At 34.6% G+C, this 25,236-nt stretch overlaps 1 protein-coding gene across 9 annotated transcripts in view; it reads left to right on the top strand.

Moving 5' to 3' along the window:
• Positions 1-25,236, top strand: part of SOX5 (SRY-box transcription factor 5) — a 1,014,136-nt gene that overhangs the window by 581,478 nt on the left and 407,422 nt on the right. For 6 of the 9 annotated variants that reach the window (XM_047867517.1, XM_047867516.1, XM_047867511.1 and 3 more), the window contains exon 1: positions 21,251-21,337. The exons of the other annotated variants lie outside the window; for them this stretch is intronic. In XM_047867517.1, coding sequence (XP_047723473.1) covers positions 21,300-21,337 — 38 coding nt within the window. In that variant the 5' untranslated portion in view covers positions 21,251-21,299. Of the gene's footprint in view, positions 1-21,250; positions 21,338-25,236 lie in introns of those variants that run through there. 9 annotated transcript variants of the gene reach the window in all.

The raw sequence follows: 25,236 nt of genomic DNA, 5'->3' as shown, positions 1-25,236 counted from the left end.
TGTGAAAAGATATTTTTTGAAAAAAAAATATCTACAGAGCTTTGCCATCTGTGAGTCAATTATATGCTTTTTGTGTTTAATTTATATGTATTTAAAGCAAAATCTCTGCACTGTAGAAGAAGGGCTAGTGGTAACTGCAGTGGTAATCTCCCTAGATAAATTTGTATTCGTTGCACCAAAAAATGCATCAGCTGACACACCTACTAGGATGGCTGTAATAAACACCAAAAGATTCAAACAAACAAGAAAACCCAGAAAAATAACAAGTATTGGGAAGAATGTGGAGAAATGGGAACCCTCTTATATTGCTGGTAGGAATGCTATGGAAAACAGCCGAGTAGTTTCTCAAAAAACTAGATGGAATGACCATACGATCCAGCAACTCAACCCAGTGTTAAGTACCCAAGGCAACTGAAAACCGAGACTTGAATACGTACTTGCAAATCAGTGTTCACTGCAGCACTACTCATGATAGACGAAATGTGAAAACACTCTCAGTGTCCATCACCAGATGATTGGGTAAGCAAGTGTGGTGCACCCATACAATAGAATATTGTTTAGCCATAAAAAAGAATGATAGATTTTAGAGTATGGCTGAACCCTAAAAACATGCAAAGAGAAATAAGCCAGATACAAGGGACAAATACAGTATGATTACATTAAATACCTATATTAGGCAAATTTATACAGACAGAAAGTAGATTAGAGGTTACCAGAGGCTGAAAGGGAAGAGAGGATGGGAAGTTATTACTTAATGGTTTCTGTTTGGGGTGAAGAAAACATCTTGGAAATAAATGATAGTAATGGTTGCACAACACTATGAACGTAATTAATGCCACTGAATTGTATACTTGCAATAGTAAATTTTATGAGATATATATATATATATATATATATATATATATATATGTATATGTGTATATATATAGCCACAAGTAAAAAAATTGATAATGTAATACATCACAAACAATTGAATTGTATACCTTAAATGGGTGAATTTCATGGTATGTGAGTTATAACTCAATATAGTTGTTAAGAATCCAAAAGTCTGTTAGGTGCTCCTTTGTTAGGAGGAAGGGAGTTATTATGTTTCTGTCCCCGTGATAGTCTATGGCATACACGATACTAATGTGGCAATGTGAAACAGAATGCTGCTGTGATGAACTGTTACACAGCAAGAATGTGTAACATGTTAGGGTGAACCTGTGCATGCAGATATGCTATTATGCTATAAAAGGCTTCGGGGCTTCTCCAGGTTGCTAAATGACTCACTTAGCTGGGGGAGGGCTCAGTTTACCTCAGAACTTCAGAGTTCCTTCTTACTAGAAAGTCACTGTGGAGCGTGTCCTCACACTTGTGCCCTTTTGTATCTTACAAAATATTTGTACTGTGTTTGCTTGGTTGGTAGTGAAACAGAAGATTTGCGACCTGGAGGCATACCCAGCCATCTCTGAAATGGTGCCTGACTTTAGCTCTAGTATTGCTGAATATATTTGGAATTTTTTCACTATATGAAGCTATCATTTTTCACCTTGAAAATAAGTGGAATAATCAGCAAGCAATGCTCCAACAATGAAAACTAGGTTGAGCTAGCTTAGCTGGGAAGTAAAGTTACCCTGAAGAAGTAGAACTTAAGTTGAAGTAGAGTGTAAGTAGACAGTAGCCAAATATAAATTTGGATAAACATGATTACAAACAGAAAAAAATAGCAGAGGACAGAAACCTTCTTTCAGAAAAGGTTTAGTATATCTTGGTAACAGAGATAAAGTGCTGTGACTGGAGCTCGGTAGCAATAAAGAGACATTGTGTAGACTATAGTAAATGTTAGGGATTTGATTCTAAGGAAAAGGTAAAGACTGAAGAATTTTATGCATGGGAAAGAACACGATAAGATTTTTGGTTTGAAGAGCATCAGTTTGGGCATTGTGTGGGGGAAAAATATGGATTGGAGAGAATGAGTAGGTAGAGACAGACTAAGAAGAAATTATAGTATTTTAGCAGATGATAATGCTTTGGACTATTGTGGCAACAGTGGCATTAGAGACAATTAAATGATTCAAGATATATATTTAAGAAAAAGAACTAGAAAGACTTGGAGATAAAGCAGATTTGGGAGCCAAAGGGAGAGGAGAGTGTCAAGAATAACTGAATCCTAGCCTTGGCCCAAACAGTTGAGTGGATGTCAGGCTCCATTTATCATGACAGAAAAATTAGAGGGGAGAGTAGCAAGGGGATGGGTTTACTGTGGGGACATGCTGAGTTTGAGGTACCCATAAGACATCCCAGTGGAGATAATATAAAGTTAGAAGAGGGGTCTGAGATAGAAATATTATTTTGGAGTCTTGATATGTACATGTTACTAAAATAAAAAGATGAAATGAATTTGTCCATGGGAGAGAGAATAGTTAGAATTGATGCTCAGACCAAGCAGCTCCATCATTCAAACGTTGAGCATAGAAGGAACAATCCTCAAAGTCCAAAAAAGTACAGACAGAGAATTGTGATGAAAAATAGGGCCCTGTTGTAATGGAAATAAAGAGAAGAAACTGTTTCAAGGAAGGTTTGGCCAAGGTCACGTAGTGGAAAAAATGAAATTTCTACTAGGTTTGGTAACATGGAGGTCATTGTTAATCTTAGAAATAGTAGTTTTGGGGGGCACCTGGGTGTCTCAGTAGGTTAAGCATCTGACTCTTGATTTCAGCTCAGGTCATGATCTCACAGTTTGTGGCATTGAGCCCCACGTTGGGCTCTCTGCTGACAGTGTGGAACCTGCTTAGGATCTTCTCTCTCCCTCTCTCCCTGCCCCTCCCCCACTTGTGCATGCTCTCTCTCCCTCTCTCGCTCTCTCTCTCTCTCTCTCAAAATAAATAAATAAACATTAAAAAAAAAAGAAATTCCACTGGGTGAAGCCCTACTATATTTCATTCAGCAGTGAAAGTAAGGTGTTTAAATGGTAACAGCAAGCATCGACATTGTTTTGAGGAAGTTTGGCTGAAAAAGATTCAAGATCCAGTACTAGAGAGGTTTGTAGAATCTATGTTCTGCCATGTACTATTTGACCATTGGTAAGTTACTTAGTGTCTCTGATTGGGTACTGTAATCAGGATGATACTAACAAGAATGCCTCCCTCAAAGGGCTGGTTGAAGAATATTTGTAACAAAGCTTTGCTATTAGTAATACTTAATAAACAGAAGCTACAATTATCCTTGATGTGTATATTGTAATATCCTTGATATCACAGGTATCTTTTCAGCCACAAAACAGAACTTCATATTCTTCAAAACTAGGAACATCAAAGCTAGGACAATAAGAGGATACAGACATATAGGAAAATATAAATCTGTTTATGCTAAGTAGTCATTTAAATTTCTTATTACTAATATTTGGTTAAGAAGTCTTTCCAATTTCTCATTCTCTTATACCAAGACATTTTTTTTACATATATCCTATTATCCTACAAAGTTTTATTACAGAAATAAAATGCATAGTTTTTCTCATGTCCATTGGCTTAAAATTATTGTGAAATTATTAGAATATTTTAAAAAATACTGTTTTTAATCAGAAAAGACATTTATCTGGGGAACTATTATTCTAGATAACTTATAGAGTAAACACTATCTCCCTATTTCTACTCTATGTTGTATATTGTCTGTATAATTTAATGAAAGGAAACTGTTTTGGCTGATACTAAATCATCCAATTAAAATAATTTATAATATTTTGCATATTTAGTTACTTTTTAATACTTCCTATTTACATATGTTTTAAATGCCTCTTAAAATACCAGTTCAGCTTTTCATTTTGCTCCGTTTCAATTGGCTTTTTTTTTTGAGCTGCAATGCATCTATTTTAAACAGAAACATTTCTCACATTTCAATTTGAAATGTTCAGTTCATTACTATGGACCCACCTAGTGTTGACTTTTCAAATTCATTTCCTTACTCTGTGTGTATGCTTATGCTATACATCATATAAATCGTATAATAAATGAAATGCTTAAATAATCTTAACATTTACAAGCTCATTTCAGAATCTTAATGTTTTTGTTTCCTTTCTTATGATATGCATTGTATGCAACATAAACAATCTGAAAATAATTGACTATGGGTTAAATACACAGCTGCTGGAAAGCATCTTATTGCTCTTTTCAGCATCATTCACTCAAGAGGAAAATATAATCACTGGTATGAAGAGTGGTATTATTGAAAGAGGTCATTTTACATAGGACTTTGTGTGATTTATTTTATGCATTGGAGTTACTTTTCTAAGTTTATAAACAATACCTTATTGGCTGTAATAACTGCTAACACATTGCATTTCACAGTTTGCAAAGAATTTTTTATGTATATGGTCATATTAAATACTTATATTGTTTCTGAAAGATAGGCATTGTTATCATTCCCAATTTACAAATGAGGCAACTGAGGATCAGAGGTGTCAAAGCAGAATTATGACTTAAACCTAGGTTCTCTGACTTCGCATAATAAATGTTTGTGTTTCGTCAGTGTATTGCTTTTGAGATCTTGGTATATAATTCAATCAATGCATATGAATTATAAATAAGTATGTACTCAGCATGCATATTGCCTAAAATTTGTCCTATCATGGACCTAAAGTGCCAATGTTCAGAAATGGGCCTATTTACTCATTACATTAATAAGTTTTAATTAACTTTACTAGGCAGTTCAGTATCTTTTTCTTCGTTGCCATTTCTGTAGTTTCACTTCTCAAATAAACTACTTTGGTTCAATGTGTTTATTTTTGATATATAAAGTGCATTGAAATATAAAACTTATTACTTAGATGTTTGTGACAATCATGGCATGGAATTCTCTCCCTTTCACTTTCTGTCGCAAGAGAAACAAACTTGTTCCTTTCCTTTATGTGGGAAGGGAAAGGAAAAAAAAAGTCCAGGACAGACCATTTACTCAAGCAAACTTCTTAACACATCTATCTATCTATCTATCTATCTATCTATCTATCTATCATCTATCTATCTATCTAATCTATCTATTTTTTGGGTTCCCCCCTGCAATAGACAGGAAGAAATGGGGGGAGAAGGAGAAGAAAAAGGGTGTTCGTTTCCTATCTCTTCTTCCCCTACACTATTACTCCTCAAGTCAGAAAACTGAATATGCAAAAGGATATTTCTGCTGTTTTCTTTGAAATCTTGACTAAGTAATGAAATAATCTGCATCAAGTAATGGACAATTCAAAACTTAGAAGGCTGAATATCACGGTGGTCAGCCAGTGCCTCTCAAGGTGCTACAAAACCAATTGTAAGGCTGTAAGCATGTGCTTAACTGCACATCTTCCCAGTGGTTGTGGTTATTTATTACCTGGGAAGTATCACAAGGGAATCATAAGCCTGTATGTCGAGGGTGAGTTCACAATTTGTCCAGGAAATTGTCTAGTGCTGGGGTGCTTACCTCTGGTCTTCTTCCCTGATGTCCCCACCATCACTTGGTTGTGGGTGCTGGTGTTTTCCAGGTAGGCTCTGATGGTCACCCGACGTGATCTGGCAGCCAGTATTGAACCTTAAGTGTTCAATAAAACCAAAGGACAGGTTGATAAGCAAGTCAGGTCTTTGTCTCAAACATGAGAGTGCAGGCCACCTGAGACTAGGTTTGATACTGGCCACTCTTGGTATTCAGGCCACTGTGCATGCTAATGACCACCTGTTCTGGACTCTGGATGTGGATAAGTTACACAGGCTCCATGGAAAGGGCAGTTGGCCGACAGCGTCACCAATGAGGCCGTGCTACCCCACGCAAGGCATGTCGTGGACGTCTGTGCGCACACCAGCCACGTTCCCTTCATGGCCTGCCCATGCTGGGGCTGTAAGGAAGGGGCCACTAGCCAGGTTTGCTCTGGTGCTGGCCTTGGTTCTTGTCAAGGTCTGCACCCCAAGTGGATGCTTCTTCAGTCTAGTTCTTTGCAAGCTCAGGCCACCAGCTTCCTGATGTTATGGGTTGCTGTCAAAGATTTCCCAGGTGGGCCAAACTTGATGGAAACATGTACATATACTTTGAATTTTATAGGTGTATACATGCCCATATGTGTATATTTATATGAACATAGTTATATTTTAAATAGTGGAATAAACCTTTCTATTTGAGGTGCATGAAATACTTGAAAAACACTGAGATAAATGATCGTATTGGGTGACCTGGTATATAACATATATGTATGTATATATAAAACATATATGTATGTGTATACACATACACATGCACACACATCCTCAGGGAATATAAACTTAGGGAAGCACCCATGTTATGCTGGACCTCACACGTCCAAACAGTTAACGGTCTGCTCTAGGAGTATATCAGGTCACGTGTTAGCTTCCTTTTCCAGGTTGGCCTAGGAGGGGATATGAACATGTTCTGTTTTTCCTTACATCTTACACTGGAACCCCTATGCTAACAGGACAGCTGTGTATCTTTCAGGAAAGCATAAAATACTTAATAACTTAGGTGTGTCTTTTCTGCCAGGAGATTGGTCGCAAAGTAAGCAAGGGGGATAGTAAATAAGTGTTTCTGAAGAATACATATAAATTGTGGGAAATAAGGATGACAATTAACAGTCATATAGCATATTAGGATAGCAAAAAAATAATAGATATGGGGAAAGGGTAAACTTGTGATAAAAATAAGCCATTTTATAGTATATGTTATAAAATATTTATAAATATCTAGTTTATATTATATTAATACTCCTATATTTATCTCCCATAGTAGGTCTTAATTTGTTCTTGCAGACATTTAGAATTATTTTGGTGTGATGCTTTTCTACCCGTGCTTTGAAGAGAGAGGTTAGAATCCTCTTCTGTTCTACCCTTGCTCCCTTGCTCCAATCCCTAACACACAAACTTACCCTTATTTTTTTCTCTTTTCCACCTAAGTTTTGTTTGTTTTTGTTTTTAAGAAAGTGTTTTAAGGCTAAAAAGTTTGAGCATTACTGCTTTAGATTTTTATTGACCAGTTATAACTGGTTTATTGTCAATGGGTTTTATTTGCAGAACACTTATGTAAATAGTATACACTTCAAAGGCAAAAAGAATCCATCGACTCAAACTTACTTCCAACTTTTTGTACTTTGTTCATGCATGCCTGCTAGACTCAAGATATCGTCAGTTGTGGTAATCCTACTGAGCATTGTCTCTGAAAGCTCTCTAAGGTCAGATCACTAAATTAACCAGTCTGGTTCCCCCAATAACTGACTTTTGCTCTTATATGGATATGTCAGATTCAGGGATCAAGAACAATTCCGTGAATTCTGCGTCTGCTTTTATAGTTTCTCAAACTGCAGGTATGCAGACAGAACTGCACATATGTAACAGAAAAGCATGACTATATGTATTTGACAGGAATTATAGAAAAAGACAAATGAGGTAAATTTATTATTTTTGAATTTATAGAACATAACTGATGTCTATTTGCATTTGCCATAACTAGTCTTATGTTCAGGCAGCATCCTTATTTTCTCTTGTGCTTCAACATGTTAAAAGGGTAGCTTTCTGTTTGTTAAATTGGCTTAAGAAATTATTTAAGTATGCTTTAATTAAAAGGAGGTTATTTGCCCTTATATGACCTTGGATGCTTCCATTAGAATGCCCCTTATGTAATGGTGCAGTTTTCTTTTAAAAGAATGTGCTTGCTTTTCTTAAACTAAAACAGAGTAGGCATCTTTAATATATGTGTTGGTATTTATTGTTCCCCTGCTATGCTTCCAGAATATCAGAATGATAAGGGGAAATCATTAGATTCTCTCCATTTAATTTAACAGTTTTAATTGGACAAGATCATTATTACATTTTCTTTTAGTGAATTGTAGGTTGGTTTTTCAGTGAATCAAACTGTTCAGGTTGCTTACTTATGAGGTTCAGCCCTTGGCATAATGTCACTAATGATTTCTACAGGACCTTGAAATAAAGCTACAGGAAAATCTATCAACAAAGAGATATAAATGGAATATTTTTAGATCAAAAATAAGATTCAAACCTTTGTACTGGAAGAAAAGGACAACAGTGGGCAACTGCATACTTGATCACTTTAAATGCAATAAAAATGGCAGTGACTGACTAATTGCCAAAATAACATCTGGACACATGGAAAACTGGGATGGCAGTTGTATTTGACAGGGATTATTGCCATTATTAAATTAATAAAGAAGGCCATTATGTTATGAAAGTGGTGACTAGTTTATTTTTTCTCAAAAACTTCAGATATTTTTTTAATTTCAACATTTTTTTCCTCACTGGTCTATTTTTCTTAGAGTGTGCTTTCAGTTGATATTTTCCTTTTTCTGGTGCAATTCCTATGTTGTTTCTAGTATTTTATTTGTCGAAAGGAATAAAATATTTCTGTGTATGTTTGTGTGTGTTTCCAGAGTGGTAAAGGAAGGCTATAGAATTTATGATTTCATCTTACCAGAGATGAACTAACTCTGTTCTTGTGTTTTAAGAACATCTCTCATCAATGGTCACCTAATTGCCAAAATCAATGGTTTTTCAAATAGGCCTCTTTAAAAAAAATCATCATTATGTTGTTTGTCCTTTTTAAAACTTTATCCTTTGTAGTTAAGTGCTTTACTCATCTTATAAAAGAGCTTTTCGAACTTACGGAATAAAGTCTGCTTTTCCTATATTTTCAGGACATTGTTAATAATTCCACCTCTGAATTGGAAATCTCTATGTCAAATTCAATGTAACATCACTTTTTCTCTAAAACAAATTCCAACTTCCAACCTGCTGTTCATACCACCACTGTTGTCCGTGGATGTTGATACTCTACCATATTGTCTCCCACACTTCAATCCTGGTCTAGGGAAGTCTTTTTCCCAGGAAGTGATACTTAGATGTAAAGATGATGACGGGGGAGCAGGTTTCATTTTGGGGAAACAGATTGGGCAATGTCTCGTGATACCAGTACCCACACAAATGTATGATATTGAAATCTGAGTTTCTTCCTTATATCGGGAATGCAGTGGGAACTACAGAACTTTGAAATGATCTGTAGGATAGACATGATGCAGTGTCTACCTTTATAGAGCTTAGGGGGAAATGGTGGGAACTTCCATTCTACTGAGTATTGTGAGAGTCCCAAGAAGAATAACAAATTAGGGACCAAGACTCCAACAGGATCTGATGCTTCAACAAACTATAAAGGATGAGTAGAAATTAGGCTGATAAATTGAGGTAAGGGACTGTGGAAAACATTTTAGGAGTAATGCACATTTCACCCAAAAGCATTGAAGAGAAGAAATAGCAGGCTGTTTGCCTTCAACTGTGTCACTCCAATGTAGTTGGAGAATGAAGTTCATGGTGTGTAGGGAGAGATCAGGTTGGATAAGGAGACCATGACAGAGCCAAATATGCCATATTAAGGAATTTTGATTTATAATACAGCTATCATCTCTCAAACTTGAGTTATATATAGCCTCTTTTAAGGGAAAAAAATTACATATCCCCAAGAATAGATTCACTGGGATCTTTGAATTTCAGTTAAAGAAATATTTATTTCAGAAATTGAAATCATATTCTATGAAAATATCTTTAAATTGAGGATTATAATTAAAAATGAGAATTGTAGTTTTTCCAGCAGGTAAAATGCATGTTAAAGTATATTTTTAAGTTTTTATCTATTTATTTTGAGAGAGACAGTACACACAAGCAGTGGAGGGGCAGAATGAAAGAGGGAAAGAGAGAGAATCCCAAGCAGGCTCCATGCTGTCAGTGTATAGCCCGACTTGATCTCAGCAGCAGCCGTGAGATCATGGACCTGAGCCGAAATCAAGAGTCAGATGCTTAAGTGACTGAGCCACCAAGGTGCCCCAAGTGCTTTTTAATAACAAAAATGTTACATATTAATTATAGGCCTCTGCAAATATGTTTGCATGGGGTTTGCCTATCTGAACCTGAGAAATATGTATAGTTTATAGGCAACCCTTTGGGAGTTTTTACTTCTGTTAGATGTTATTTAACTAATTTGATTTATGTATATTTAACTTGTTTTGAAAAATTAATGGATTCACTTCAAAATGAAAAAAAAAAAGCTAAAAAACGATATAGCAAGAAGTTTTAACTCACATATCTTACATCTGGTCAGTTCCCAGCTCTCCCTGCCCCACCATTATAATTGTTTTTGTTTTATTTTCTTATGTGTCCTTTCATTGTTTTCTTATGCATATACAAGCAAAAAGAAACTGGATGTTTTATTTTCACACATTTTGTGGCATACTATGCTCAGTTCTCAGTTATGTATTTTGTTTTGCCCTTAATATATGTCAATAATTTACTGAAGATCTTTTTTTGTGTGTGTGATTCAGTGCATAGTTACAGTCTTTTTTTTTAAATAGCTGTATAGTATACCATTGTGTTGTTGTACCCCTAAATAATAGACCCTTGGGGTATTACCAATCCTCTGCTATTGCATGCTGTTCTACGGTGACTAACTTTGGATACGTAACGTTCCGCACATATCAAAGTATATCTCTAATAAATTCCCAGAAGTGGAATTTGCTTGGTAATTTTGGTAGATATTTCCAAGTTGCCATCCATAAAGGTTATATTGATGTATATTTCTAATAGTAATATGCAAGAGTGCCTGTTTCCCTAAGTCACAAACAAGACTGTAAATAGTAGTAAGCTTTTGCTGTAACAAACAATCCCACTCTATCAATGGATTACAATTCTTGTTATTTTTTTTCTTGTATGTGTTACATGAGGGCTCTGGATGTACTGGGGGTCAGCTGCATTTGTTGGCTTGATTGGACTGGCTGGAGTACCCTTGACTCCATGTCTCCTCCTATTGCAAAATCTAGGCTGAGGTGACTAGTCCTGGTCTTTTATATGCTATTCTCATGGGGAAAGACAGAAACAAGATGAGGTGGCTGAGCCAAATGAATCTTTCATACAGAAAGCTCCATATTCCATTGTCTAAAGCAAAGAACATGTCTTAAGACAAAGTCAATGAGGTAAGAAGTAGACTCCATCACCTTAGAGTATAGCAAGGGAGAGAACAAATTGTTTATGAATAAATAATACAATTTAATATCAAATATTCAATAAAGTTTTGATTTTTTGCCAAGCTGATAGATTCAAAAACAATGGTTATCACATTGTCATTGTAGATTGTATTAAAGAATGCCGAACATCTTTCCTTTGTTTAAGAACCATTTCTATTTCCTTTTCTTTGGACGAGTTATATTGTTTATCTGTTTTACTGTTGGATTGTTGATCCTTTTATTATGGATTTCAAAGACCTTTTCACATATAGAGACTCACTCTTTCTTTTGATATTAGTTGCATATATTTTTTTCCCAATTTGTCTCGTGTCTTTTTTTTTTTTTTGTTGCCTTTTATCATCCAAAAGTTTTTGTGTTTATATGGTTGGATTTATTTATTTTTTTAAAATTTTATGGCTTCTGAATTTTGATCCATTGTTAGTAAGACTTCTTTACTCCAAGGTTATATTGGAAATTGCTTAGTTTCCCTTCTGGTAGATTTACATTATTCTTGTTGTTGTTTGTTTTATTGTTTTTGTTTTGTTTTATTTTGTTCTTTGCATTTGAATCTTTATCCATTTGGAATTTATACTCCTATTTGCGTGGAGTTTACTATTTACTATTCTACTTACTAAATAGAATATACTAAATACCCACTCTGTGTTGTTGTTGTTTTTTTTTCAGTACTTTCTTTTTTATTCCTTTGGTCTTCGAATCCATTCAATATACATTTTTAAAAAATTTTTGAGTCTTTATATTATATTTTAATTTCTGGTGATCTGAGACCTTATTCTTTTTCAGTTTTTCTGATTATTCCTCTTTGTTTTGTTTGCTTCACATTAACTTTTGAATGAATTTATATAGTGTTTTAAACATATGCTGGCATTTTAGTTTGAATTCACTAATAAGCTTATACATTAATTTAGAAAGAAAAGACATTTTTTTATGATATTGATGCTACCTATCCAGGAACATGGTATGTCTTTCAATATATGTTAAAGCTTTCTTCAATTCAGTCTTGTATGTGAATGCATTCTTTCTTAGCTCTTTTATCTTTTGTGCTACAAATCCTAATAAGGCCTTTTCCCCCCTCACTATCTCTTAATAGCTGGGTGTTAGCATATATATGAAAGCTATTGATTTCTACATATTACTTTTTTTCCCCACTGTAATTTTGAATTCTCATAGTGCTTCTGGGGTTTTCAGTTGATTCTCTGATCTATATTTTATTAACTCCAACAAACGAATTCTAAATTCTTGAAGTTCAGAAAATGGTCATCATATTTTAAGATCACTGGTTACTTAAACTCCCCACAGAATTTTATTTGTCTCCCTAATTAATACTTTTATCATTTGATTTTGTGTTGCCTATAATTTTTGGAAGTAGCTCTCCTGCACAGTGTAATGGGCACTAGGTTTGTAATTAGAAGACTTGTGTGAAATTGTGGTTCTGCCTCTGACAAGCTGTGTATTCAGAAGCTGGATAATTTTTGTCCTTGTATTTCACTTACCTTTTCTATGACATGAAACTGATATCAGTAACTGAGACACTCTAGATTTGTTTTGAAAAGTAACTAAAATTATCTGTGTAAAAATTGTAGATTTCTAGTTGGTAAGAACTTATATAGTATATAGTATATATAATATATAGTATATATTATATAATATATATATATACTGTATTATATATATATATATATATATATTCATATTAAGATGTCTTAGGATATTGGCCTGTGTTACAAATGCTTATATAGTCTTTTAGTCTATGCTTTGACTTCAAGAGAGATTTTAAAATAAATGTTTCTGATTGCAAATCCATGATTTGTTTAGAGTTAATTAATAGGTATTTTAAAATACTAATATACCATTTGATACCTAAATAGTTCTTCAGTTTCAGGGAAGTTTACAAATATATATACATTTATTACAGGAAGTATACAAATACATATATGTTAATATAAATATATGTGTGTGTGTGCGTATGTGTATACACACATATACACACACACATACACACACACACTATACACTTGTGAGTTAAAGATTTGATACATACTTATGGAGTCATCAAATGAATACATTCTTTTGGTAATATCTGTTTTCTTACATTTTCATCCTGTGTATAGTCTGACTGAATTATTTTCTAAATTACGGCAGTGAGTCATTTTTTAACAATAATACAAATAAAAGAAGCTGTCTATTTGGCAGGGGTTCTACAGAGTGCTCACAAAATTTATTTTAAAAACTAGGTTTTCTTGAACACAATTTACCTGTCAGGATTTCTATCATTTCAACTTTTTAGTTTGAGTTTCTCATTTGATGTTTTAAAATTCTGGATAAAGGTAGAATCGCTTCCGTTTATTTCTCCATGCATGCCACTCACTACCATCACACACATATGACATGTTCAGTATAGTAAGAAACTGCTTTTAATTCTCTTTATTAGATAGTACTAATAAGTTTATTCATACATATCAGAAAAAAAATGAAAGTTGTGATTTGAAAATTCAAGTACAACAAATTTTTCAGAATCACAAAGAGGTGAGTTTTGTCATAAAATTAGTTCTTTTGAAAACATGGCCATTTTCTGTGACCAGTTAAGTTCTCCTGATGATTTTAACTTCAATAAATTTAGCAGAATTAACTTTCATTAATGATAGATTTATTTTTCTCATCATCTTGTATTGACATGTGAATGCCGAGTTGTTACATATTTAAAAGGATTAAAATAAGCTACAGGGAGTAGTTGCAAAACATTTTTTAACAGGATGTATAATTAGGATAAAACTGAGAATGGTAGGAAATTTTATTTTGCACATTATAAATCGACTTATTGGAGAAGAGATTATAGAGTCAGAATTTGAGAGTCAGAGGGACCTTAAAAATCATTTTTCCTGAGATGTTAAAGATTTAAGTTAAACCATGCCACTAGTAAGGAGGGAATAGAGGCTATCATAGAACACAAACTCCTACATTTCAGTTTAGCCATAATTCTTTCACCTGGGCTGCTCTAGATGTAAGTAGACAACGTTGTTAATAGGTAACATTTTCATTTACTAGGATTAAGATTTATCATCTACTTGGTGTGCAAAGGAAGACTATAGCTGATAGATAGGTGTAATTAACTTAAAAGTGAAGCTAGGTGTTCAAATGTTTTCCTAATTTACTCAATTTTATCTCTTATTTCTACTCTGATTAGTTAATATCAAGAAATGCATATAACATCTATAGTGAAAAACTTCCCTGAAAGATGTGTACTAAACTATTTTGCAAAAATCATCTACTAAGTAAGAACCCAACCTACGTTGTAGCAACATTATGGTGCTACTTCTCACTTTGGGTCTGCCTCTAGGTAAAATGCCAATGCAGTACATTCCCTGAATTTCTTTCCAGGTTGAAAATAATACAGAAAGTTTGATGGCTAAGAGCACTCTTTTAATGTATGATCCCATGTATATGGTTTCTATTTTCATGAGTTATATGGATTTTTTACTCAATAGGAATCATGATTTTTACCACCAGAGTGATTGGTTCATGTACCTCTCATCCTCATGAACTGCAAACCATTAGGAATCACCACTTATCACAAGGAGAGATGATTGTGTAATGAGCCAAAAAAAATAAAAAATAAGAAAAAATAAAGTATAAGTCCAGTTGTTCTTATTTTCCTGAAATGATTCTTTCTATAAGACAGAAATTCCATTGCAAAGTATTTACATAGGGAACAGCAAAATAGGCTCCTGTATTTTCCCTGGGATACCAAAAACTATCATATTGAGAAAGAGAATATTTAGGGGTGCCTCAGCGGCTTAGTCAGTTGAGCATCCCACTCTTGGTTTCCACTCACATCATGATCCCAGGGTCCTGGGATCAAGCACTGCATTGGGCTCTGTGCTAAACGTGGAGCCTGCTTGAGATATTCCCTTCTTTCTTTTTCTTTCTTTCTTTCTTTCTTTCTTTCTTTCTTTCTTTCTTTCTTTCTTTCTTTTATTTCTACCTTCCTTCCTTCCTCTCTCTCTCCCTCTCCCTCTCCCTCTCCCTCTCCCTCTCCCTCTCCCTCTCTCCTTCTCCCTCTGCCCCTGTCTCCTGATCATGCTCTGCCTCTAAAATAAAATAAAATAAAATAAAATAAAATAAAATAAAATAAAATAAAATAAAAATGAATGTTTCCTTAAAAAAAGAATGTTTAGAAATTATTTTGTTAAAAAGAGCCAAGTTATATGATGAGTAGTACTAATTTTGATGTTTATTATCACCATAAATTGGATAAGAGTACTATTATTTAATTCTTTTTAATTGTTGTACAAAGAACCATCTTTGATATTATTTGTGAGGATGGGGCAATCTTCATTCCACATAACTTTGTTCAAAGTTTGGATAGTCACTTAGCATTAAAACATACTTATGAACACTTTCCTGTGCACTCAATATTTAATTACTATTAGGTTATATTGAGATAAGTCAGAATTTGGTGCCTTTTGAGAACTTCAAGGAAAGATGTTATTAGGTTTGATGTTCTCCATCTCTGTACCTATTAGTTGTGGGACCACAGATAAATTAATTAACTTATTGGTTAGCCTTGGTTGCTTCATTTGTAGTCGGGATAATATAGCTACATATCTAATGTAGTTTTTTTTAATATTATGAGATAATTTGTTTTATATGTTTCACAGTTATGATAGAAAGTTCTCAAAAAATAAAATTTATCATTTTGTCACTTTAAATTATTCTAAAGGAGATAAATAGTAAGATATCAATCAGTGGGAACTATGACTGGGAATGGCATCAGCTCTTTGAGACAAGTCTGACAATGGAGTTTCTAAAGTGAAAAGGAACACTTAAAGAACACCAGTTGGTCAAAAACGTGATCTGAGGAAAATTCATATTCTAACTAACCAAATGGCAATACAGAAAGTATGAGGGTACAAAAACCTTGAATTTATAACCTCTTATTATATGCCGATTTCCTGGCAAAAAAATGCATTATGGGAAATAGAAAGTTTAGGTATTTTTAAAACCATGAGCTATTGAATTTCTTAGTTGTTTTCTGAAGAGGTCCAATTACAAGACTCTAAGTCAGTTTGAAGCCACACGTGATAGATAGGTCATGGTGAGCTTATCAGGCGTTTGGTGAATGACTCACAGATATACATTGGTTGAAAGTTTTGTGTTTTTTTTTTTTAAGAGAGTGGGTTCTTTTCAAATGTTTTTGTGATGAAGTAAATAACATCATGGGGGAAAAATAGATGTACATTTTCTTAAAGCCTCTTGTGTCAAATGTTGGTATTTTCTGACACTGATTTGCTTTAAATTTATTGTGGTTATAATACTAAAAGTTTTATTTCTCAAAAATAACCTTCCAAATTCCATAAAATGTGAAAGCTGTAGCTTGATGGTAGGAACGTTCATAAAATATCAAACTGTAGTCTGTACCCGTGACAACATATTGCAATTTCAGTTATTAAAGTAGAAGGTGTGTAACAATTATATCTTAAAGTAGAGGAATTAAACAGTTCCTTTTAAGATTAGAAGAAAAAGGGCACCTGGGTGGCTTAGTCGGTTAAGCATCTGACTTCAGCTTAGGTCATGATCTCACAGTTCATGGATTTGAGCCCCACATCTGACTCTGCACTGACAGCTCTGAGCCTGGAGCTTGCTTTGGATTCTGTGTCTCCCTCTCTCTCTCTCTGCCCCTTCCCTGCTCCTTCTCTGCCTCTGTCTCTCTGTCTCTGTCTCTCTCAATCTCTCTCAAAAAATAAACATTAAAAAAGAAAATCAGATAAAATAAAATTAGAAGAAAAATATTAGAAATGCTTGCTTGAAACATTGTCTGGAAAGGGTTAAGTTTGGAAATAACTTGTCTATGATCTTTAAAGTTCCTGATATTCTCTTTGAGAATTTTCCAACAGTGTTCCTGAGCATACCTTGTATTTCCTTAGCCTGTGTGAGTCTCCTTTTTAAATTTGCAATGGAAACAACATGAACTCAAAAGCACACTTTTCAGGTTCAGTCCATTCTCCAGAATACTGTTTCAGCAGTGTCAAAGAGACTCATTAAGTGAAAAATTGTTTTATGGAGTTTCTATTGTAGTTTGTGCTCTCTCCTGCTCTGAAGATGTATTTCTGTTTGTGTACCTTTGTTTGTAGACATTTTTATATTTCCTACCAATTTAATTATTATTCAGTTATCATTAGTGCTTTCTGATCATTTGCTTATTTATTTTGGTTTTAACTTTTCTTACCGTGTTTATCCTAGAGGGCTTGGATATGAAACAATTTGAATTTTAGCCATATATATAATTAGATTTGTTACAAATTTTTCTTGAATTCTCCTTTTAAAGCTGTAGTACTTACCTGGGGGTGCCTGCGTAGCTCAGTTGGAATAGCATGCAACTCTTAATCTGGGGGTCCTAAATTCAAGCCCCACATTGGGTGAGAATATCAGATATATAACAAATTGAATATCTTAAACTTTTCAGGCAATTGATAAAGCATATAGATTTAACACATATATTGTGCTAGTCATTAACACATATTTAATATTTACACATTTTAACATTTAATATAAAATAAAAGTATTTATAATAGTAATTTACTATTAAATATTGGATTCATTGGATCAATTGAATCATTTTATAATATTATCAATAACAGGATTTGAGAAGAACTTTTTAGAATTGCCTTCTCTTTTGCTGACATCTTAAAGTCTTGCAGAAATGTTAATTTGCAATAAAGAACTCAAACGAGAGAAAACTTTTACGGCCTAGAGAGATACATTTAAAATATTTATTCCATTCAACCATCAAATACAGCACCAGCTTAGTGCCAATGAGATTATATCAAATTGAATTTTATTAACAATTATTTGAAAGCCTTTAGGTCTGTTAAAAATAAGTACTATCTTGGGATTTTCATTCAGCTATAAATTCTGGATTGTTATTTTATTCTGTATTATGTTGTCACAAGTGAAATAAGATCTGGTTTCAAGTAACAAATGGGCCACTAATTAGTTGTATGACTTTAAATTCGTCTTGCCCAAGTTTAAACACTGGGAAAGAAGGATATACCAGTACTCACTCTTTTCTGATCCATGAGCTAATCTATGTGAACAAAATTCCTTATGAGCTTGGAGTTCCATTAATTCAAAGTATCATTATTAGAATAATCATTATTATATTGGGCAGATTTTCTGTCTAGTTCCTAGTCTGTTTCAATTTGCTTAGCAGGGATGATTGTGCAAGAAATAATTTGTTTTGGAAAGGCTATAGGGATGTTTATAGAAACATGTTGAGATTGTAAACTAACTTCCAAACCATTTAACATTTTCCTATATGTTCTTTGTGTTTATTTCACATATGTATACCTACCAATACATAGATCAAGTGTCTATGAAAATAAAACCAAAGGCAAGGAAGATTCTGATATGAGCCTTTTTCCTTTCTAGTAAAGTTGGCCTCAGAAACTCATACTCGCTTTCTTACCTGCTCTGGTGACCTTCTGGATTAGAGTTTCAGAGAAACAACCAGAGGTAGTAGCTGTAGCAAGACAGCAGCTGGGACCATACGGATCTCAGCATCCTGCCTTATGGCCATTATCTTTGTTTCTATCTTTATGCTGCCACTATGTCTCCTCCTTGTGCTCTCCCTGCATCCTCTCCTTGCTGCCTCCTCCTCTTCCTGATCTCATCTCCCATTGCCCCTAGGAACTCACCCTCCCTCCTTCTTCATTTTTCTCTATTGATATTAGATGAAACAAGATACCCTAATTAGGAAATCTTTTAAAAACTATTTTTTAAAGTGTGTGCAGCCATGCAGCTACCGTTCCCTAGTTCCCATAACCACTGTTAACAATATACAAAATTATTTCTTGTATACTTTATCAATTAGACCGTATTAGATTGTAGGTCCCATAAGGTCTTAAATAAAAAATAGGTATTTAAAATAAATGCAACAATTCGCTTATTTTGCTATGTAGGAATGGGTTGTTGTTGTAATGAAAAAAATAATTTGAGGCTAATGACAAGAATAGTGAGTAATATCCTTCCCCCTTCCCCAACTGCTGAAAAAGAAAATCATGTCAGCATCAAGTCATTTTTGCCACATCCCTTGTTAACAGCTTTTTCAGGGTGGGTCATCATTCTGTGTTTTGTTAGTATCTTAACTCCATAGTGACATGCTTAAATCTTATTCCACATTGATTTTGTTGTATGTATACATTTATTTTTAGGATATCCTGTGAATGATGGATCCTGTTATTAAGTCATTATCAACTTTGTCAAAAAATGTATAAGCTTTCAATGAAGAATACATTTATTAATATGAGAAGGTTAATAACTGGTTTTTCTGTTTGGAATATGTGTAAGGTGTCTATGTCTAAAAAAGTAAACTTACTGTCTGCCTGTCGCCAGAAAAAAAAAAAGTGGGACCTAATCAAACTGCTATGGGGTCAACCCTTGTGGTTTTAAAGGCCCTTAATGTTGTCCAGCTGCAAAATAAAAGGAATTGGGAGGGGAAGTTGGAAGGAGTGGAGGGGGTTGGGGGGGAATGTGTGGAAAAGAACAGGGAGTCTGGCTTTTATTTTTTTTTAAAGTGAGTTCAGTGCCAGCCTGGACATTGGCTGTGCAGACTATTGAGCCATTGTCTGCTCCATTTCCAGAATAGCCCCCAGTTAATCACTTCGGCTTTGAAGGGAATTTCCTCGTGGAATTCTCCACAGAAAATCTAATCAACTGACCTGCCCTCTCAACAATGGAAGGCTTTTTTTTCTCTCTTTCCCTTATTGGGGCGGGCTCTGTAATGTAGCCTTTTGTGCAGAATGAACCCTCCCAGTAGGAGTGGAGAGCGTGTGTGAGTGACTGAGTGTGTGTGTGTGTGTGTGTGTGTGTGTGTGTGTGAAGAATGCACACTATCTCGTGTTGGTGAGTGTGTGCTCACTCCCTGACCAGATGCTGCGGTGCGCGGGGCAGCCACCATCTCTGCATGCGTGTCTGTGTAAGTGTCTTTCTCTGTGTGTGTATGTGCCTCTGTCATTTCATGTCAAAGGTACATTACCTGATTACCTTCCTCGCCTGCCAGATTTTTATCTAGATAATTGGAACTGCTATGGAGGCTGTGCCTTGCCAGCCAGCTTAGGATCTGTAAAGCCATAGTTTGTCCACCTTGTTATCTGTGGCTGCCTGGGCAGAGGAAATTAAAGAGACCCACAGCCAGGGGAGTGCTTCCTACCTCTGACCTCCCCAGCAATCCCGGACAGGACAGTTTGTTGGTACCATCTTTCTGGTGTGGTTTGGGTTTTTGTTCCCTCGTGTGTGTATTATTTTGGCATGTGGATACCTATTCCCCTCCACATCGCACATCGTGTTTTATGGAGTTTGGAGCTGAGGAAACTTTGGTTGGGTTGCCAGGACGTTCGCACCACTTTGTGGAAAGCACGAGCTAACAGTGAGACCGACAGAGTGAGTGACAAGTTGTTTACAGGTTTCCTTGAAGGGGCCTCTGCTATATTTCAATCTGTCAAAGTTGCTTTTCTTCCCTCAGAACAATGCCTGATTGTTGTGTGTATGTGAGTGTGTGTGTGTGTGTGTGTGTGTGTGTGTGTTTCCGTGTGCGCACGGAGAGAGCCTAGAAAGGGGTGAGAGGGACTAACAATTCTTTGTGTAAAAATGATATTACCAACATATATTTTTTTGCTTAATTAGTTAATAAATGCAGTTTAGTCGTGGTTCTCTTAGTATACAGATTTCTCTTTTAATGAGCAGCAAATGCATTAAAAAATCATACTGTTTTGTGTGTGTATGAGTGTGTGTGTGTGTGTGTGTGTGTGTGTGTGTGTGTATGTGTGACTTATTATTTAGAGGAGAGAGAGTATGGGAGACGTGTTAAATGAGTTGACTTCTCACATTCGGTGATGTCTAGAAGAGCGAATTAAAAGGAAAGGACAGGCACCCTGAGGTTGTCTAGTGCCTTGCAGCCGAGCGCGGCTCCCGCGGAGGGGGGAGCAGCCAGACCCCGCTGCTGGAAGTGCGCTACCCCTTTAAGAGACTGGTCAAGGAGTCCTAGGAGAGGGAGAGGAGGGTGGGGGGGGGGAGAGGGGGAGAGAGAGAGAGAGAGAGAGAGAGAGAAAGATTGAGAGAGAGGGAGAGAGGGAGGGAGGGAGGGAGAGAGGGAGAGAAGAGAAGGGAAGAGAGAGAGAAAATCAATTGGTTTAGAAGGTTTGGACTCACTTGACAGGTTCAGTTGGAGACGATCATAGGTGGCTGCTGTGACAAAGGGAAATTGTGCTTTTCCAGCATGCTTACTGACCCTGATTTACCTCAGGAGTTTGAAAGGTGAGTACAGTTTTCCCCCCTAATATATTGAAGTACAACTCTCATTTTACAGTCATCTCTGAATCAATTGGAAGATGCTTCCCTAAAACGTGTTTGTTAGAAAAGCTTTTAGCTAGTGCTTCTGCAATCTTGTTAGCTGATTTTTGTTGTGATTGCCCGGACCAAATTGAACTGATTGGCAAAGTCTCCGAGATTTCTGTTAATGTTTTTAGGTTGTGTCCTATAACAGGAAATTAAATGAACATTAAGCATCTCTCTCGCTTCCACTCGCTGGTTTTCTCTTTCTCATTCCCTCTCTTACTTTCTTCCTTCATTGATATTTTTCTCCCCTTCTTCACCTTTTTAAATGCTTTTGTGCAGAGTGTTACCATTTTCAATATCTCTGTCTCCTAATTTCTGGGGTGACAGAAGGGTTCAGTGGTGCTTAAAACAGAGGCTATAAGTTCCTATTTGATCCTTCCGTAAAACTTTGGAAGCTGCCTAGTAAAGCACATGACCTTTTGTTGATATAAGAGAGCAGATTTTTTTTAAAGAAAATTTAACATCACAGCAGTGTATCAGTATAGTACTCTGGAAACGTCAAGAAAAGGGAAATGCGGATGATCCCTTTCTAAGTTTTAGTAGCTACTTTTTGTGCTAGTTGTCTTAAACTAATTTTGATTTACTGTATTTTTCCCTTTTGCTATGATGAGAAGAAGTGTATTTGTAATTAAGTAGTTCCTATTTAGAGAAATGTGTGTAATATCCTTCCATTTGATGTTGTTGCAAGTAAAACAGGGCTTTGAAAAAATTTTAGCCCTCTTCGTGTTCCTATAAGTACACATTGCAGTTTTTAAATTTGAGTTCTTATCCCAGCATAAGTTCATTTTTTGGAACTATAAATAGAATTTTGTTTGCCATTAAAAAGAATTCAAACTTTGTATTCTGTATGGTGAATTAAAAAAAAAAGCTAAAAAAAGCCAGGATGCATGATACCCAGGCTTTTTTTCATTTTCATGAAAGCTACCTTCTGTATAAACATTTGTTGTATCTGACTATGCAATGCAAGCTAGGTGCTAGACCAGCTGGTTAAAAATATGCTAAGTCAAGCTGTTCATCGCTCAAACGACTGAATTTGATATGAAAAGACGAAAAAAGAAAGGACAAAGATTAAAACATTCTAGAAGTGAAGCAATGGAAGAGAATAAGGGTATTGAGAATAAAATAATGCTTGAATGTGGTCACATATTAGAGTAGCCAACATCAGATCAAGGAAGAAAGTAAAATAGCTAACATGTATACTTTAATACTGTCTTCTTTCTTTCATTTCATCTCTTCTTCCTCCTCTTTTTTTTTTTTTAATTAGGGTGCATCTTCACAAGATAATTCCAGTGAATGGTTGAGCTTTCTTAACAATCTTGAATTAATTTTTTTCAAAGTTCTGTATATTAACTCCTTAAAATAGTTAGCTTTTGTTTGCACATATAGCCTGTCTCGTATGTAGATACTGAAGTTATTTACATTGGGACATACTAATTCTTGGTGTTGCAGTTTGTAATATGTATACCACAGTAATTTTTCTAGCGTGCACAGAGTAGCACATGATTACCTTCAACTCTATATACTTTTTGAAAATAAAACTCTGAGTCTGATTTGTAAGTCTGTTAACAGACTGTTCTTATAAAAAGGTAGTTACATATTAACAGGCTGTAACCTATTTCTCTATATAGGCAAGCTTTCCTGCTGTGAACTTTATTTGTATTTTTTTTCAATTATCTCTTTTGAACTAAACTTTTCCCTTTACTATTCTGATGTTCAAATCTCTTAACTTTTTTTTTTTTTTTTTTTACTCCTGGTGAGAATTTCATTTTATTGTCACCCAAAGGCATGCTTTTCTTGCTGGCTAATTAAATAAGCAACTGATCATCAATAGAGTTATTAGTATAGACAGAATATTTGGAAATATTAGTAGCTGAAATAACGTCATACACTATACAATTTCTTAATAATTTCCCCTGTGGTTGTAATTGGTAATACAGACAAAAATCTCAGTAATTCATTACTATTTGTTTACACTGAATTTGTACGAGTAAGTATCTATAGTCACCCACGTAGAGTATATCTTGCAGACCTAATATTGAATATTTATATTCTCCAAAGGAGGTATATTTGCTATAACTGCACTGTCACATATAGTCAGCTTTTTTTTTCTTTTCAACTATTGCAACTTTCATTGAATAAGTAGGTCATTTCCATTGAGTGTTAATTTTTATTCTGTTTGCTTACCTGCCATAGATGAGTTATTCACTCAAACTTAGTCAGAAATCTGAAAAGAAAACTTTTACATTTCTTTATGAAATAAAGTAGTTTGCTCTAGAGGCTATAAATAAGTGGCTTTGGGTTCATATATTTTGGAAGTTTTATGTGATCTTTTTTTCTAACTTCATTGGTAGAGTCCTATCCATCTTCTGTTATTCTTTTCAACCTGTAGACTATTTTGAACTTCAAGGGATATTCAAAACTTAAATATCAGGATCAAAATTTGGATTTATATTGGTTATGTCTGTATTATCAGCCCTAGAAATGAACATGGTCAATGCTGTCAGACTAATAAGCACTTGTTAAATAATTCAGAAGTCGTAACAGTTTCATTGTTAAAAAAAATGTTCAGGAGGTAGAACAAATTGAAGAGTGATTCTAAAAAGTAAACAAGTAGAAATATTTTATTTTCATTTTTAAGCATCACTGTCATAACTGATTATGAGTAATGAAAAGCACAATTCTCAGGTGTGGGTGAATAGGCAAAGTATGTTCTGAGACATTATTTGTAAGCAATGTCTTTTACATTATACTATTTAGAGGAAACATAACTGTCAACATGATCTAAATGTCACTAATAGCATCATGACAAAGAACACTTGAACTCTCCTAAAATTTTTAAAAGAAAGTGTGATAATAAAAAATCAAGACATAAGGTTTTTATTTTCAGAATACTCTATTTTTTCATATTCCTAGAATGAAAATATTTAAAATATTTGCCTTAAAGATAAACAATTTTATCTTGTTTCTGATGAATAAAAAACCAAATTTTAATATTATCAATAGTATTGTGTTATTATTTCCTTTATATTTATATTTATCCTATTTGATTATAGTGTAATAGTTTTATGACTAAGCTACTTGTTAGACTTTCTCATCGCTTTATGTTAGAGAGTTAATTAAAAAGCAAGTGTAAGATGATTGCTTACGAAGACAGGCTGATAATGTCTAGGAAAAAAGTTGGGATTAAAGGTAGTGGGATGAAGCAAATTAAGCTTATAGTATCACCTCTTTGCTTCTCTCAAAACGGGTACAGACAACAGACTGTCTATTTTGTACATGTTGAAAAGACCACTACAGGAGTAGAACCTTCTGCAGTAAAATTCTAACTTATTTGCTCTATATTCCCATCAAAATTTTTTGTAGTCATGTTGACTAAAGAAATAATTTTTGACATCAGGAAAATTTTAAGTGCTTTTTTTCTAAAGACAGAAATATACATCAGGTACTGTGAAAAGCTGTTTTGTAATTACCATGTAAAATTACTATTAGCGGACCGCAAGAATATCTCTTACATTAGCGGTACTTGAATTACGTAAAGTTTGGCCATAGTAATAAAATATTTATTACCCAGACATATTTATTCAGCTTAGTTAGAAACTTTATGAGTGATCAGTGCATTCAAGTCAGGAGGTGACCTCTAGGTGTGAATCAAAGGAAAGTTATCTGTTCACATCTGTCAACCTTATCACAACTGTAAACCTATAAGTTTGGTGTTGTATTTTTAGGATATTGTGATACATGCCTTAATTCATTTTATTTATTTTTTATTGCTACTTTGTAGAGGAAGGGGTGTCTACCACTGATTATAGGTTTTAATT

Source organism: Prionailurus viverrinus, chromosome B4 (genome assembly GCF_022837055.1).
Source record: "Prionailurus viverrinus isolate Anna chromosome B4, UM_Priviv_1.0, whole genome shotgun sequence".
Taxonomy (NCBI): domain Eukaryota; kingdom Metazoa; phylum Chordata; class Mammalia; order Carnivora; family Felidae; genus Prionailurus; species Prionailurus viverrinus.
This window is presented reverse-complemented; position numbering and strand designations above follow the sequence as displayed.